This window comes from Gymnoscopelus braueri (assembly GCF_963280865.1).
Source record: "Gymnoscopelus braueri genome assembly, chromosome: 1".
Taxonomy (NCBI): domain Eukaryota; kingdom Metazoa; phylum Chordata; class Actinopteri; order Myctophiformes; family Myctophidae; genus Gymnoscopelus; species Gymnoscopelus braueri.
In genome coordinates this window covers 48,822,417-48,839,233 of record NC_137603.1, presented here as the reverse complement: position 1 = coordinate 48,839,233, position 16,817 = coordinate 48,822,417, and the positions used below count along the sequence as shown (strand labels likewise).

At 44.2% G+C, this 16,817-nt stretch overlaps 1 protein-coding gene across 3 annotated transcripts in view; it reads right to left on the bottom strand.

Annotated features, from left to right (window-relative positions):
* emilin1b (elastin microfibril interfacer 1b) overlaps positions 1–16,817 on the bottom strand; it is an 80,080-nt gene that overhangs the window by 29,154 nt on the left and 34,109 nt on the right. For all 3 annotated transcript variants that reach the window (XR_013933783.1, XM_080438207.1, XM_080438208.1), the window contains exon 2: positions 6,848–6,973. Coding sequence is in view for 2 of the 3 variants with exons in the window: in XM_080438207.1 (XP_080294333.1) it covers positions 6,848–6,973 (126 nt within the window). In the remaining variant the exon portion in view is untranslated. The remainder of the gene's footprint in view (positions 1–6,847; positions 6,974–16,817) is intronic.

Sequence of the window (16,817 nt, the reverse complement as noted above, 5' to 3'; positions counted from 1 at the left end):
GGTACACTCCCCGGGCTCATCGGCCGGGCAGTTGCTCTGGACTGATGGCTGCCGACTGCTTGTAAGTAGTCGATGAGTGCGTGCGTCGGCGGCGGGGCCTTGATCGAGCTTGGTCGTCCCGGCGTCTACAGAGGTGGAATCATGGGTCCAAGGGGTGATCGCCTTCGTCTCACCCTCGGCTGCAAGTCCAGTGGGTTCGCTCACGGGCCCCGCAGCTTGATGGCTGGTGGGGGCGGCGCCTGGGAAACACGATCCGAGAGGGGCATCGCCTTTCTGGGTGTTGTCTTCAACCTTGGTAGGTCCCGCCATGGCGGTGAACTGGGTCATCGTGGCGGTCGTCAGCCGTGCGACTTGCTGAGCCTGCCGGGCCACCCGCTCGGACATGGCATCGATGCCCGTATCAGGCCTGAGAAGTCTCCGTCCCACATCGGTGGGGTCGGTGGGACGTTGCCGAAGGGGCTCACGGAAGGTGGTGGACGCCTTGGGTTGTCGAGGTGCTGTGACGCCACCGGTGGCTACGTAGTCGGACACTGTGGATCCGGGTGGTTGTGCTCCACGTCTGACCGTGGTGGAGCGCCAGTTGCCCTGGGAGCGCCAGTTGGAGCGCCAGTTGCCATGGGAGGATCTCCCACGGTCGCGGGGACTATCATAGGAACTGTAACACCCTCTGTTGATCCTAGGGGCGTCCGGGTGTCGGGTGTCCCTCTGGAGGCTGGGGGAGTCACGGTGTGGTGCCCGGGGTTCGGCCACTGGTGGACTTCCGTAGGTGGACACGAGCGCCAGCCGTATGGCGTATTTCGACATGAAGCTGGCCAGGTCATTGAAGGTGACCCTCGCGTCCTCATACTCTGCCTCCGCTTCGAGCCCGAACCATTCCTTTTGTGCCTCATAGGGTAACTTCCTGACGATGCCCTGCAGGCTGGAGGGGCCAGGTCTAAGGTTGCCGCACGTGCCGGCCTTCATCTTCTTATTGACGTTCCGCAGGAACCTGGCGAAGCGCTCGTAGTCTCCGTCCGTCCTCAACTCGGGCCAGTTGAGGGCCTTCATGTGAAGGGCCTCGAGGACGTTATCGTGGTCCGCGTAGGCGTCGTCGAGCTTGATCATGGCGGCTCGCAGCGCCCTTCCTGGGCTGAAGTCGTCCTCAACTCGGCAGGCTTCGACTAGCTGGTGGGGTTCACCCTTCGTGAGGGAAGACAGGAGGTCGAATTTCTCGCTGCCGTCCATGTGTTCGGAGCAGGCCTCTATATTGGATAAGAAATGGAGATAGGCGAGATGGTCGCCGTCGAAGAGTGGGATGGTGGAGGGTGGGAGGCGCCTATTAATCCGTTCCGCCTTCGCTGAAAGTTCTATGACGTCCAGTAGCTCCCGGCGAGTCAGGCCCTGGTGTGGACGATCACTTTGTTGATCCTGGGGCGGCTGACATTGGGAAAGGGTGGAGCCCGTGGTGGACGGCTCCGGGTCCAGGTCGTGGGTGACGGTGGTGGGCGGCGTGTGTGTGCGTGCGTGCGTGCACGCCATGCGAAGCATGGCGTCAGCGGCCTTGAAGTGGGCGTGGCCTCGGAGGTCATAGATGTCAGACTCGTAGTACGTCCGCCGTCTGGCGTACTCTGACACAAAGTCCGCCAGGTTGGCGAAGGCTATGACGTGCCCCCTGTCTTCGATGTCGTTCTTATAACGGCGCCAGTCAATCGTGGCGACGACAAAGGGTAGCTTCATAACAATTCCCCGCATGAGGTTGTCGCGGGTGGCACTATCGTACCTGCCGGCGTCCATCTCCCTGCTGGCGCTCTGGAGAAACCTCGCAAGGTCGTTATACTCTTTGGCTGGGGTGTTGGGGAGGGTGAGGGGCTTCCAGCCAAGGGCCTGTCTGAAAGGCACCTGGCCCTTGGCTACAAAAAGGCTTGTCCAAGGGTCCGTGTAGGTCTGCTCGAGATGTCCTCCAGCGAGTCGCATATGGTGCATCGTCGTGGAGGTCGTAGTGAGCTGTACGGTAGGTGCCGTGGGCACCGCGACCGCTCCTTGTGCGGCGGAGGCGAGGGCTCTCGCCCGGTATACCGCCGTGTTCATCTAGTCTGCCTATGATGGTCGGTATACTAATCTCGGTAAGCGCTACTGGTACCGCTTGCAATCAGTCGAGGTGGCAAGGCTCTAAGGGTCGAGGACCAAATGTAACGGAGGTACTGTTACTTCTTCGATATGTGTTAAGGACTGTATTCTTATAGGCGCTATGGGCCCTTATTATGACTGTCGCAGTATATAGTCTGGGGCTGAGGCTCAAAGCGGCTCAGCGGACTGTGGGATACTAGGTATGGTCTTACCTTATCTTATCCCAAGTCTCCAGATACTCTTCAGTTCTTACTCAACAGCTGGTCTGGCGCCCGCTCGCGCCTGCCGCTGTGCTTAATAGGTGGGACATGGTGTCGTATGATCTTAGGGTGACGTCATGCTGACGCTACGTCCTTAATCGGGACGATTGTCCCGTCGTCATCGTCGTCTTGGCAACAACCTCACTAACATTTTAGTCTAGTTTTTATTTGTTGGCGAAATGTCCATATATGTATTGTGGTGTAAAGTTAGGGAGATTATAGATAGTATAAATAGTGTATTAATATAAACAATGGACAGGCCCAGTGTGTAATGCCATGTAGCCAAGAATTCCTATCAGCATCCCTTAACACGCATGCATGCTCACTCCAGCACGCGCACGCGCACGCGCACACGCACACGCACACGCACACGCACATACTGTAGGTCCAATAACCTCTCACAAAATCATGACCTTTTACTGTATGTGCGAGTTACAGCAGTTAAATCCCACTTCCATAAACACATGTGCAGAGCAGCTGTGCAACAGACAGAACAGCAGTGAGAGCTCCGTGGGCTGGGCTCAGCAGGTAGAACACACACACACACACACACACACACACACACACACACACACACCACACACACACACACACACACACACACACACACACACACACACACACACACACACGTTTGTATTACCATACTTGAGAGGACATCAATATATTATGAATGCCGGCTACAGATCACAACGCGAAAATCAGGCATAACTCCAATCCCAACCCCTTAAAATAGCCTCTAAATGCCTAATCCTAACCATAACCTGAAACTTTTTTCGTAATTGTAAGCCTCTACATGTTCATAAGAAACATATTTTAACCATAACGCAACCATGTTTTTTGTGAGAACCCAGAACATTGTCCTCACAATTTCTATTTTTCAAATTTGACCATACTTACAGTATGGGGACATCTGGCCCTCATAAGTATAGTTATACAAGTACACACACACACACACACACACACACACACACACACACACACACACACACACACACACACACACACACACACACACACACACACACACACACACACACACACACACACACACACACACACACACACACACACACACACACACACAGCTCTTTCATCTCCCACGGCTCCATTCTCCCCAACTCTCATGGGAAGGCAGTGAAAGCTGTACAGTATATGGGAGGAAGGTACAGTATAGGCTTTCCTTTAAAGGTTTATTGTTCAGGTCAGGCCAGTGAATAACCAAAGGGACTGAAGGGATGGCAGTACAGCAGATCATTAACCACATTCCAACCATGACTGTATGTAGTGTATCCTCAGTGTTTATTTAACCACTTGAACCCTATAGCATCCTTATTCTGGGGCAAACATTCAGCGAAAATAGCAGAGAGAACTCCTGGGTGAACAAGTGAAATTAGAAGCGAGGATACAAAAAATTTGAACTCTTACTCTCTTCCTGGAACACTTTAAATTGTAGCTGCTAAATTATGTTTTTGGAGTTATCTCTCCTTAAAATAAATAAATAATTGGTATCCCAACCTGAAAATGTGTTTTTCTGCTTACTTTCTGCTTACTCTGCGATAGGGAGACACCTGTTACGGAACAATTACTCCGGAATTAATCGGAATATAGACCTTTAACTTTTTAACAAACATTTATAAAACATTTAACTCTGAGACTATACAAATGAAACTGTGCATTTGGTTTAATTTGTACACTTCTGAATAACACTGAATTTGAAATGAGTTAATTTAGCTCTCAGATGCAGTAAATGAACAGAGAAAGAGAGAATAAATTGGGTTCAGAGTCAAGATCTTTCTCTGTGAGTGAGCGTCAGCTACAGCTGAACCACCACAATGTCTCCTCACTCAGTATATTTTTCTGTTGTGCTGTCATTTTGTCATCGACCTTGTGGTTTTGGGGGGTTGAAAAAGCCAAAACGATGTCCTATGGTTTCCTTTAAAGACCGGAGAACGCATCTGTGTCATTTTAGTATAACCATTATTTTATACTTTGGCTATTCAAAAATAGCGCGGTGCGGCAATGAGCTTGTACATCTGCTATTTTTGAAACATCTTTGACTCAAATCTTTGCTTCTGGGGGTCCCTGCCCTGGAACAAAATATTTTATATCAGTGGTTCTAAAAGTTTTTCATGTCAAGGACCCCCAAAATGATGTATGTTGGCCACGGACCTCCATCTCAAAGTATTTTGTAATAGGGACCCCCAGAAGCAAAGATTTTTTTTTAATAGCCAAAGAAATCTTAAAATGACAGAGATGCGTTCCCGGATTGAATGGGTTAATCTGTGAGGGTAAATGCAGAGTGTGCACACCTCAGCAAGGTGCAGGCGTTTGATGCGCACTTTACTGCTGATCACTTCAACCCTCTAGTCTTACTGAAACCGACCTGAGTTGCAACTGTACTTGTACCACTTTCTTCCATCTACACTAAAACCTTTGCCAAAAATAGCCGATGTACAAGCTCACAAGATCTTCGATGCGTAGATCTGCTATTTTAGGTTAATGATGCTGGGGTTCAAGTGGTACCTGAAATGCTGGCTGGACAGGCGTCTCTAGATTGTCTAGCCTACAGAATAGATGTTAGATAGGTCAAATAAAGCTGCAAAACGTTTGACCAATCTGTAGAGCAGTGATTCTCAACCTGTGGGCCTGGGGATATTGCAAGCGGGCCCCCAAACAATAGTCAAAACACTAAGATTTTAATGATAATAATTATAACATTCATATAAAAAAAACGAAGTATATGTTGAGTTCCTATTTATCGTTGTCACAAAGAAAACACATTTTCAAGGAGTTAAAGAAAAACATTTTTTTTAAACTTTTGTTGTTGTTTTAGTTCATTGGTCCAACAACACAATCGATTGATTGGTCATTAAAACACACATGCTCTGAAAGTGCATGCGGCCCACCCGCCTGACTACTTAACACGTTAAGTGGTCAGATGGGTGGGCCGCGAACGCTTTTGAGAATTTCAAGTGGGCCCTGATCCAGAAAAGGTTGAGAACCGCTGGTCTATAGCAGCGGTTCTCAACCAGTGGTCCGGGGACCACCAGTGGACCCTTATAGATCTTTAACTCTTGAGAGCGTAAAATGAAACCAAATGGACCCTTACATTTGGTTGCATTTTACGCTCTCAGAGTTAAATTATTGTTAAACATCTGTTCACTTAATTAAAGAATTGTTATTTGTGATCAGCGTTTGCCTGCTATCTCTCCTATTGGTACCACATCAATACAGCATGGACTTGTGGACAAAATAGTATCCAACGACAACAGAAGTCTTGGGTCTGAGAGTCTAAATCTCATCAAATGGTGAATCCGTGGCTCAAATGCCGAATTAATAATGGGCCTTGATATGAAAAGGGTTGAAAACCGCTGGTCTAATAGTCATATTGCCCGGCCCTTGTAGAAGCCAAATGGAAGCGCAGAATATTCTGGGTTTCCCATTATAGAGGACGTCGCACATTTCCCAGGAATATGCTTTACAGTGGTGCGTGTGTCTCTGGGCTCAGCGGGCTGGGCTCATTCCACACACAGTGTGAGAGATGAGGAGAGAGAGAGAGAGCACACAGAAAGAAAGAATGAAGACACACAACTGGGTTATGGTGGCTGTGGAATGGAATGGGGAAAAAAATGAAAAACGAGCATCGCTAGTATTCCACTAGGTTCTCAGGAGTCATTCCTGTGGTGCGCTGTTTGTGGTGCTTGGAGGGAACTACGTCTCATTACTTATGGAACCCTGTGTGTGTGTGTGTGTGTGTGTGTGTGTGCGCGTGCGTGTGTGTGTGTGTGTGTGTGTGTGTGTGCGTGTGTGTGTGTGTGTGTGCACGTGTGCGCGTGTGCGTGCGTACGTACGTGCGTGTGTGTGTGTGGATTTAACAGTGGCTGTGTGTGGTGCCTATGTTTTACATATGTGTGCCCGCACACCTGAACACAGTATCTGCATGTGTGTACAATGTCTCTTTATGTGTGCATGTAAACGTATAAGTGTGTTGTGGGTGGGTGTTTGTGTGTTGTGTGTACATGCGTGTGCGTGTGTGTGTGTGTGTGTGTGTGTGTGTGTGTGTGTTTCTGTGTGTGTGTGTGTGTGTGTGTGTGTGTGTGTGTGTGTGTGTGTGTGTGTGTGTCTCTTCGTGTGTGCGTGTGCGTGTGTCTGTGTCTGTGTCTGTGTGTGTGTGTGTGTGTGTGTGTGTGTGTGTGTGTGTGTGTGTGTGTGTGTGTGTGTGTGTGTGTGTGTGTGTCTGTGTGTGTGTGTGTGTGTGTGTGTGTGTGTGTGTGTGTGTGTGTGTGTGTGTGTGTGTGTGTTACGGCAGTGGTTCTCAAGGTGGGGTCCTTGAGGGAGCCCCCAACTAAATTAGTCAACATAGCATAAAAGAGTCAGCTGAAAATAGCCGATCTACAAGCGGCGCGTTGTGAGCTTGTAGGCCTGTTATTTTCAAAACGTCTTGAAAGTAACGTGTAAAACGTAGGGTATATACTCACATGACTACACGTGAACACTGCACGTTGCCCCAGGTACATGGATGGTAGTCTGGTTTCACGTATGTCTCCACCCCATCCTCCACCACACAGCTGACTGTCTTTGACACCACGTACGCACACCAGTTCCTGATTCACAGCACAGAGACAGAGACACATACATGTTAGACACATGTAATGTATAGGTTATCAACATCGTGACATTTTACTTGATGATTAATTGTCATACAAACAAGTACACTCTCTCCCCTTCTTTACCACATGAACCCTAGTGTCCCAGATGTTCCTTTTGGCTGAGACCAAGTTTAGAATAAGAATTGACAACATTAAATATCAATATACGAGGCAACTGAAAAACACGTTTTTTCCATGGTAGTGAATAGAGAGAGAGGATTTTTGTCCACCCAAGCAGCAACAGCAAACAATGGGTGAGAAGAGGGGCCGGACCACGGGTGGGACTTGACAAAGTGTCAATTCAGTTAAAACATTTAAGAAATTGGTGAACATTTGTCAAAAATAGGCAAACCTTCGGCAGACATTTGCCGCAATTTCACGTACAACAAAGTATATAGGATTTAAGTGGTTAAACATCCAATGTTGATGTGTTTTAAAAGCAGCCCAATCCTGTACAGATACTCAGTGGTCACTATGGTACAAGACTGTGTTTTTACTAGGTAGCATCATCCACTTGTGAACATGTTGAATATGGAACATGACAGAGAAAGCATGCTCAGAAACCCTTTCATGGATAAAGTTTAGAAAATATGAAGGGACAAATACAACAAAGAACATACAAGCACACTGTCTCAAACCGGTCGAGAAGCTATAACAGATGGGACTTTCTGTTTCTAATGTGCAGACTTAAGACTTGTGCAACTGAGACCCATTAACATGAGCTCCCTCTCGTCCTTCCTTCTGTCTCAATATGCTGCAGGAATTCATCATGTGAATGGACAGGGACCACATGGTGCTGGGAGAGGACTGGACTCTGCAGAGACACAGGAACCTTTCCTGTGTGGTTCTTAAAGTGGGGTTCAGGGACCATTTGGTTCCTTGAGGGGGTTCCGAATGGAAAGACGGTAACTCTGAGTGTACAAATGGAACCAAATGGACCTGTCTGTCGCTCTTGGTTTCACGGTGGTTCCTGTAGGCCTTTTGGATTGACTGTCACATCTATAGAATCATTTCTGTCAGACCCAGTAAGACACCTGATAGTGTATTGTACAGTATGTTGTTTTGGAGGACAAAGCCATTTCCTTAAGTTCACCACAAAATATCTTTAAAATATACATTTATATGATCAGCCAAAATCCTCAGTGTTAATTTATCCATGTGTAACGCTGTGTAGCCCACACAGACTGTCATCCTGAGCAGCTTAGGAGGAGCGCAGCAGTGGAATGAGCTGCTAGGATAAAGGCAGGTCAACATCGCTCTGTTGTGGTGGAGAAGAGGCGGGGAGCTGTGAATGCCTCTGGGCCTCATAAAAGTACTAGGGGTGCAACAGTTAATCAAACAAATCGAGTCATCGACTTAATCGATTATTCAAAAAGATTGATAATCAATTATTTAATAAACTAATCGATTAATGATGAATCCCTATTTGGGGAGTCATAACAGACTACTCTGACCTCTCCACAGGCCAAGCATACTTCTGGACAATCTGTCAGTCTGCAATGAAGAAAAGTTATTTTTATCGGAGGGTACAAGAGCACAAGGGCCTTTTTTATTTCAGCTGCAAGCAAAAGCTGATGAGGAAGCTACTGAAACCCTGTTGAGAATGTTAGTCTTTGCTTTGCACCTCATAAAGTTTATTTATATGAATATTTGAGAGCTCTGGTACTTCTCTCCTCTCTGATGCCATGGTCCAATTCCAAGAACCCCGGGGCCTTCTTCACTACACTGTAAAATCCTGAGTGTTCTTTTAACCCAGAGAGAGAACAAAATGGAACCACATGGACCCCATTTGTACTCTCTTTGGGTTACAAACGGATATATTAACACTGAGGATTTTACTGTGTAGAAAAAGTGAGAGTACAGTGACTCCCTTTCAAAAGCTATTCTCAGAGTTATAACAGTCAGCTTATTTTTAATGAGAATCACATGATCTTTGTCCAAAAAAAGAAAGAAAAGAAAACGTCTCCTCATGAAAGATGAGACAGTGTGCGTCAGAAGGATCATACAACAGACTGGCCTCGCTCACATCACACACAACAAAGCATTAACTGACTCCAGACCAGCTTCAGAAGAACAGCACTGGGCTGGATTCCATCACGTTATACCATGGCTATATACTGTAGGCTCATCCTAGGCAAGCAGGGGGGGATTCTAAGAGAAGATATTACTAGGGATGCATGATATATCGTTGATGTTATCGGTATTGGCTGACATCAAAATGATCCCAATATTCTGTTGAGTATTGATCGACAAGGTTGTGAAGCTGAAAAAAAGCCTTGTTTTGTGATGTTGAAGGCGGCAGATAAAATCAGAAGCTATCAAAAGGGGCTGCCTGTAGAACAAATAAAAGCAAAGAAATTGTAAAAACTTTATTCACTTTCAAGTCGTTTGAACTAATATGTGCTCATCTCCATAGTGAAAACAGACACTTGGAAACAGAGTGCCGTGTTAATCAGAAGGCCAAATAATTCAGGTAATAAGAAAGCACAGTTTTTTTCTGTACAGTTATCAGTAAGGTAAACCCTAATGGAAACCTGCAATATCGGTATTGGTATCGATCAATTTGACCCATGCAATTAATCGGTTATCGGATATTGGCGAAAATGTCAATAGCATGCATCCCTACATACAACCGCAGTGTACTGTAGTCTTCTGTACTGTAAAGTTATGCATGGTCAGAGCTGGTTTTAGGGCTGCAATCTGGAAATGATTTGAATGAATAAAATGTTATTTTATCAAATTTAAATGGTATGTTAATACAATAGTGGTTGGAGGTGGTCTCCATACTCTTCCATTGAGAAATGTAGACCCTGCTGTCGGGTAGGACCCCTACTGGTTGACAAATAGTAGGCCTACTCATAACATAAGCCCAATATATAATCCCCCCAAAAAGCTGAGCTTCTTGGCTGAGCTGTAGACAATTCGGTTGCGGGCTCAAATCCCGGGAAGGACAAAGTTTATGGACATTCTAGTAGAAGTGGATGAATGGACTCTTTGCCACATGTCTGCAGTGGATGCACACACACCACATGGTTTACACGCAGATGTGTTTGCATGCAAAATGTTGATGAATGCGAAACCCTGATGTGCAAATACAAGGTCACCTCATCACTGCTGTGTATCATCTCCCCAAGCATCAATTTAAGCATCAAGACATTTGAAAGCTGACATTCCAAAGTGATTTTCATAATGATAATGGCATGACTTGGTAATGTCAAACATTTCTCTGTGGTTTGTGTGGTTGTCATGCTTCAGTGTGGAGGAAAAACACCACTAATCCACTCCCATATATTTCAAAATACAGCAGAGAAACAGCTTGGAAGAGTTAAAAACCCTGTTTGCTTCAGCTGACCGAGGTCCCCCAGGGGTCTGTCCCTAGCCCCGTCCTTTTTCCCCTCAACATCAAATCTCTTCCCCCGAGATCAGCAGATCAATGGACAGTAGAAGAGGCTGTGGTAGGCGCTGGAAGTTTACAGTACCATTCTAAACTCCTGTCATAAGGTGAAAAAAGAGCCTTCTCAAAACTTTGGACTAAAATACTCGTTCGCTATAAGAGTCAGCGGTGGTATTAGTAACTCTCATGAGGAAATGAGAGTGCATATTCTTGCTCCAGTGCTGACGCTAAGGTTCAATGAATAAGCATGACCATTATGAGGTTGTTGTGATCACTAAACAATGGCAGTACAATAAGAGCTGGGGTCACTGACCTACATGTCAAATTACGACGTAACCTCAGGTCAATGTGTTGTCATTGATGATTTGTTTGAAAGCTTGAAACACTTTGAGGTTTAGCCAGTTATCAGCTGTGATCGAATGCAGAAGATAAGAACAGGGAAGCAATGAATTAGAACAATAATGCTTAATTTATGCTTTGTTATATGATGAAGTAAATCAGGCTTAACCACTTAAGCCCTATTTTATACTTTGTCGTATGACTGTGTCACGCAACAATGGCGAAAATAGTCTAACATCTATTTGTGAACATTTTTTAAACCATTCGCCTATGACAGGCCTAAAATAGGGACGCCAGGTTGAAAGTGATTCAGAAAAGACAGCAAACTCCTCTAGAGGCAAAACTTGGTAATAATATTTATAATGGTATGACGAAAGACAACACAGGTGTGCAAATCTCATTAGTTCCAACGTTCACTTTTCCTTTTACTCTAAACAGTTACAAGTAATAGAGGTGAAGAAAGTAGCAGTAACAGTAACATTCTCCTCTGTTGGAAAGTGTTTCATATTCACTGGACAGCTGTCAACCGTCATGTCTGACCAATGGATTTCCCACGCTGCATCATTCATCCTTGTAAAGGGAATTGTTTTGAGTCAGCATACCATTGTGTTGTGTTGTGTTGTGTTGTGTTGTGTTGCCGTTGTGACACACAAAGGTTTCTCTGTGAAAACATTTGGAAATGATAAACTCATGGTACTGATGTCATCGCTGATCGCTTGGAATGTACTTTCTGTTTGTATGTGGTCTGTGTACGTGAAAGAGACGCGCACGTACGCACGCGCGCGCACACACACACACACACACACACACACACACACACACACACACACACACACACACACACACACACACACACACACACACACACACAGGAACACAGGAACACAAACACCCATTCACTTAATGTATTTCTTGGGTCTGGAGGCTTCGACAGGCCCTGTGTGAGAAAGCGATGACTCAGTGTCACCAACTCAAATAAATCATATATATTGAACATGGACGCTCTATAGACAGACAGCCCTCCTGGACCCAGCTTCAACACAAACAACCACACAGAGATGACACAACAACTGAACACAGCAATACGCCAAGAGTGACGATGACTCACCAAATATCGCCGGTGTGGGGCGGAAAACTTGTATCTCCATATTTTAACTTTTTATGTTTTTCCATAAATGAATGCCCTATTTCGTCATACAAAAGTGTGACACGAAAGTAGCAAAAATAGCCGATCTGCAAGCTCACGACGTGTCACATCAGCTTTGAGATCTGCTATTTTTGCTATTTTTTTTGTTTTTAAGTCAAAGTGATTAAAGCGGCGCTATGTAACTTTTTTTTAATGAATAATTATGTAATTTTCTCCAATCTGTATGGTAGAGTCGTATGTTTACACAATATAACTTATACAATTGGGTTGGTTGTATTTTGTCTCCCTGCTCTTCTATTGAGACATTTAGATCGTGTCAAAGGTCATGTCTCACCTAGACACAGGATCTGACACAAATTTTGACCTGATGGTCAGGATTCAATTTATCCCCTGAGCAAGCAGGCAGGCTCTATTAACTCAATGGTAAAGATTTCAGCACTTGCGCAGGAAACCGGGTTCAAAAGAGGAAAGTTACAGTGCAGCTTTAAGTCTATGTCTGTGGGTTTTATAAATATTAAACCAATGAAAAGTATTAACAAGAGCTTGTGACTAAATAATAACTACATTGAAACCATTGAAAAAGTAACGGTTTTGGACATACAAGGTTTCCCCCCGACAGCAATGATATACTGAACCTGGACACTCTATGGACAGTCCTCCTGGACCCAGCATCTGCACAAACAACCACACAGAGATGACACAACAACTGGAGGATAAACAGAGCAATATTCCAGAGTGACGGCGAATTACCAAATATGTTTCTCCATTAACCCATTCAAATTAATTTGTAACTCAAATATTTGCTCCTGGGGCAAAACATTTTGAGATGGGGGTGCGCGGCCAAATTCATATCTAAAAATGTTTTCTAAATCCTATCAGTGGTGCTCCAACTTTTCCATGTCAAGGACCCCCCATATGTATTTGGCCGTGGACCCCCCATCTAAAAAATATGTTGTTCCAGGGACCCCAAGAAGCACAGATCGGAGTTAAAAAAAAGTTTGCTTTAATATATCTCTGCTGTTCGGCCGGAACCAGCTAAATCCAAAATGGTAATTGTTCAGGAAATGAAAAACAAAATATAAATTTTTCAGAAAATGAAGAAAACCTTGTATTTTTAAAACAAAGCAATACTGCCTCATCAAACTTGGTATTGTGACTTTATATATTATCAGATACTTGCATGTGTCATTATATTATCACCACTTTACCCAAATCCAGTGCAAGTGGAGTTAGGAGGTTTTGTCCATCATTGATAAGAACAGCTGGCAATGGATCTCAAAGCTCACAACACATCACAACGCATTGTGAGCTTGGAGATCAGCTATTTATGGTGAGCGCCATCCTCATATACTATAGATCAAGCTGAATTCTGTACTTAAACAACTTTTATTTTAACATGCATTGTAAACAACCATGGATCTAACTGTTACCACTGTTGTTCTTCTACAGTTGAGTGCAACAAACAATTCTGCCTCAATACTCAATCATGTATTTAACAAAAGCGATCATGGCACACCAACAATAAAAAAAAATGGCATATAAATACAAAATACATTCATGAAAAATAGAATCTTTAGCCTATCAAATATGTAGCCTACTGCACTAACAATAACAACCACAGTTGAATTTACCTATCATATACCTATCAACATTTTATTATCACTGTTGTGTGTTGTGTGTTGCGTGTGTGTGGTGGGTGTTTCTTAGTGCTTTAGATTGTCATAAAAGCTGTGAAAGTCTTTTGGCATGATCTCCTTGAGCTCTTGGAGATGTTTGAAACAAACTCCTGCACACACTCATTCTCTGTCCATTAACATTTAAAAAGAAAACACGAGCAGATGACCTTTGTGAAGACACCCTTCTCCTCTTTACTGGGGTGACATCTATCAAACCTTGCACATACATTCTCTTCTCTTCCCAGTTTATGTTCTCCCAAAAGCATTGAAAAATCTTCTCCCTGTCTGCCTCATACAGAGCTTCTCGAGAGCCTGAGAGGAGGGGGGAGTTGTTTGTTTTTGACGGACAGTTTGAGGGTCCAATGGAGTTAGGAGTTTTCGTCAGAGGCGCTTTTTAATACTTTTCATATGTTATTATTTTTAAAAAAATTACACAGATGTAGAGGGGGTTCAATAGCGTTGATTTATGGAAAAAAAAAAAAAACTGAAAAAGGAGTTAGCTGGTCCCGGCTGGACACTACATTGCAGTACAACGGTGTTGTGGGCCGAAAATAGCCGATCTAAACGTTCACAACATGTCGCGGATGCAACACATTATTTATTACTTTCGGTCCACAGCGGCATTGTACGACGCAACATAAATTAGCCGTTAGTTTCCGACTGGTGTTGGCCTAGCAGCTAGCCTGATGGATTTCACAATTTTATGGAATAAGACAATGTGATCCGGGACACATTAATTAGAACCAGTGTCATCTTTGGATTAGTAAGAAGAACCACTGTTGACAAATGTTACAAGATGTGAAACGTTTGATTTATGATTCCTAGTTTCCTAATCCCATGGGAAATTTCTATTCACCCGTTTCCAATAGCACAAAAAATGAACCAGCTAATCTGGCACATTTCACGTCAGTTGACGTTGTGAAAACAATTGGACCTGATAATTGTATCTGACCATAGAATGTAGATACACACATCAGAGATCAAAATGATTACTACTGGGCAAGGTGACAGGAGTAAAGGTCACTATGCTAATTTCATTATTGACCAAAAATGGTCTAAGAGCGTTTAGTTTAGTTTAGTTTATTTGAAAAGTCGGAACACAAGTTAAAACAATTCGAGGAAATTACACAACAAAGTCCAGTACTTATTTCCATTGTGGTTCTCTTACACATAACTTACATATCATAACATGACAGTCATGTACAATGTACAATAAATAAACGAATTATTTCAGACAAGACAAATTACATTTAAACTGACCTAAAACCCACTATCCTTTCTATCCTAACTAAAAACCTGAACCTTCTCTGGAACCTTGTCCAATAAACAAGCCCTTGTTAAGAGTTTGAATGTCTGCAAGTTGGAAGTCATTTTAACTGACTTCCGACTTGGAACATTAAAACATTTGTAAAAAAAAAATCATTTGCCACTTCCGTTCGTCTTTTCTAACCATACCTCATCATTTGCATAAAATATGGTAGCTGTTCATATTTCTTATTTGCAATTAACTTACTTATAGAGGTCTTTAGGCTGATGAGTCTTAATGACCCTGTACTGTATACAGTACATGATCCCACATGCAAACCGCAGGGCTCTAAATCAGAACTTAAAGCGTTCCTATTGTGGGCATGTCATAGTAATTGCCAGTGAGTTTCTTTCCAAATGTGTTCCCAAGTGTTACTGTACCAGAAAGTCTGAATGAATGGGTACACACAGCAACATTATTTTAATTCTGACAGTGTCAACCAGATCAGTGGTTCTCAAACCTTTTAGTGTCAAGAACCCCCATATCAGTACGCATTTGGCGTGGACAAGAGAACATTTGTGTTTTTCTAAATATTTTCAAGATTTTTCTAAATATTTTAAATATTTTCAAATATTTCCAAATATTTCCCCCCCCCCAAAAATCAAATATTTAAAAAAATGTTCAAATATTTTCAAAAAAAAATAAAAATAAAAAGTATTTTCAAGATTTTTCAAATATTTTCAAGTCCAAAATAGCAGATCTGTAATCTCACAAAGCTTCGCATCGCAGCTTGAATAGCCGAGGTATAAAATAGGGTTATAGTGGTTAAACTGATTGTGATGCTACATTAACTACCCCTGCGGGTCCCCGGACCCCACTTTGAGAACCACTGCTCAAGATGATTCCATTAAGGTAAAGCCTGGCCCTCTGTCTTCAGATGTACAGTAGACAGGCTGTGGTGCGTGTGGCCTCCTATGGGCTCTACAGGCTGAGCTGCATGCCTCTGTTCTCTGCTTACATGACTGACTGACCTGGAAGCACTTCCTCTGAGGGAAGCCTGACCCTGCATGACCCCGCCAACAGCCTGGGGCCAGAATAACAGCTGACCTTTGACACCTGTGAGCTGTCAGATTGAAGCAGCTGCAGGCTGCACCAGGAGGAGCGTAGCGGTGTGTCGATTTATGATGCGTGTGTGTGTTCGTGTGTGTGTGTGTGTGTGTGTGTGTGTGTGTGTGTGTGTGTGTGTGTGTGTGTGTGTGTGTGTGTGTGTGTGTGTGTGTGTGTGTGTGTGTGTGTGTGTGTGTGTGTGTGTGTGTGTGTGTGTGTGTGTGTGTGTGTGTGGGCCTAGCAGACACGTTAGCATACATACACCCAAGCACAAAGATAGGCCCAAAAAGGTGTGTACATGCGCTAGATATAGACATAGAAAGACAGACGCATAGATAGATGTATAGATACAGTAGATACATACTGTATCTCCGTTATGAGGGGGTATGCCATGCAGTAAAGCATATATGACATCATGCATACTATGTCACAGAAATAAATAGACCATAAACACACAGACTCCCCCCTGCATCCTATACAACTATTTCTCCCTCTCTCCCTCACCCTCACACACACACACACACACACACACACACGCACACACGCACGCACACGCGCACACACACACACACACACACACACACACACACACACACACACACACACACACACACACACACACACACACAAACACACGTACACACTTTCTCTCTCTGCTGGTAAACAGATGGTCCCAGAGTGCACACCAATTATCCCAGAGGATGTGTGTGATTATTCATGAAATGGTAGAAGGCATGTTTATTTATCAGCCTGGTCTCTTTCCCTTGCAGAGCCTTGGATTTGGGCCTAGTCATCACGAGGTTGGTGTTTAAGCAGCACCGGACTGTAGGGTTGGGGCTGGTGGTGTTGGACTCCAAAATATTGTCGCTGTCGGATGGAAACCTTGTATG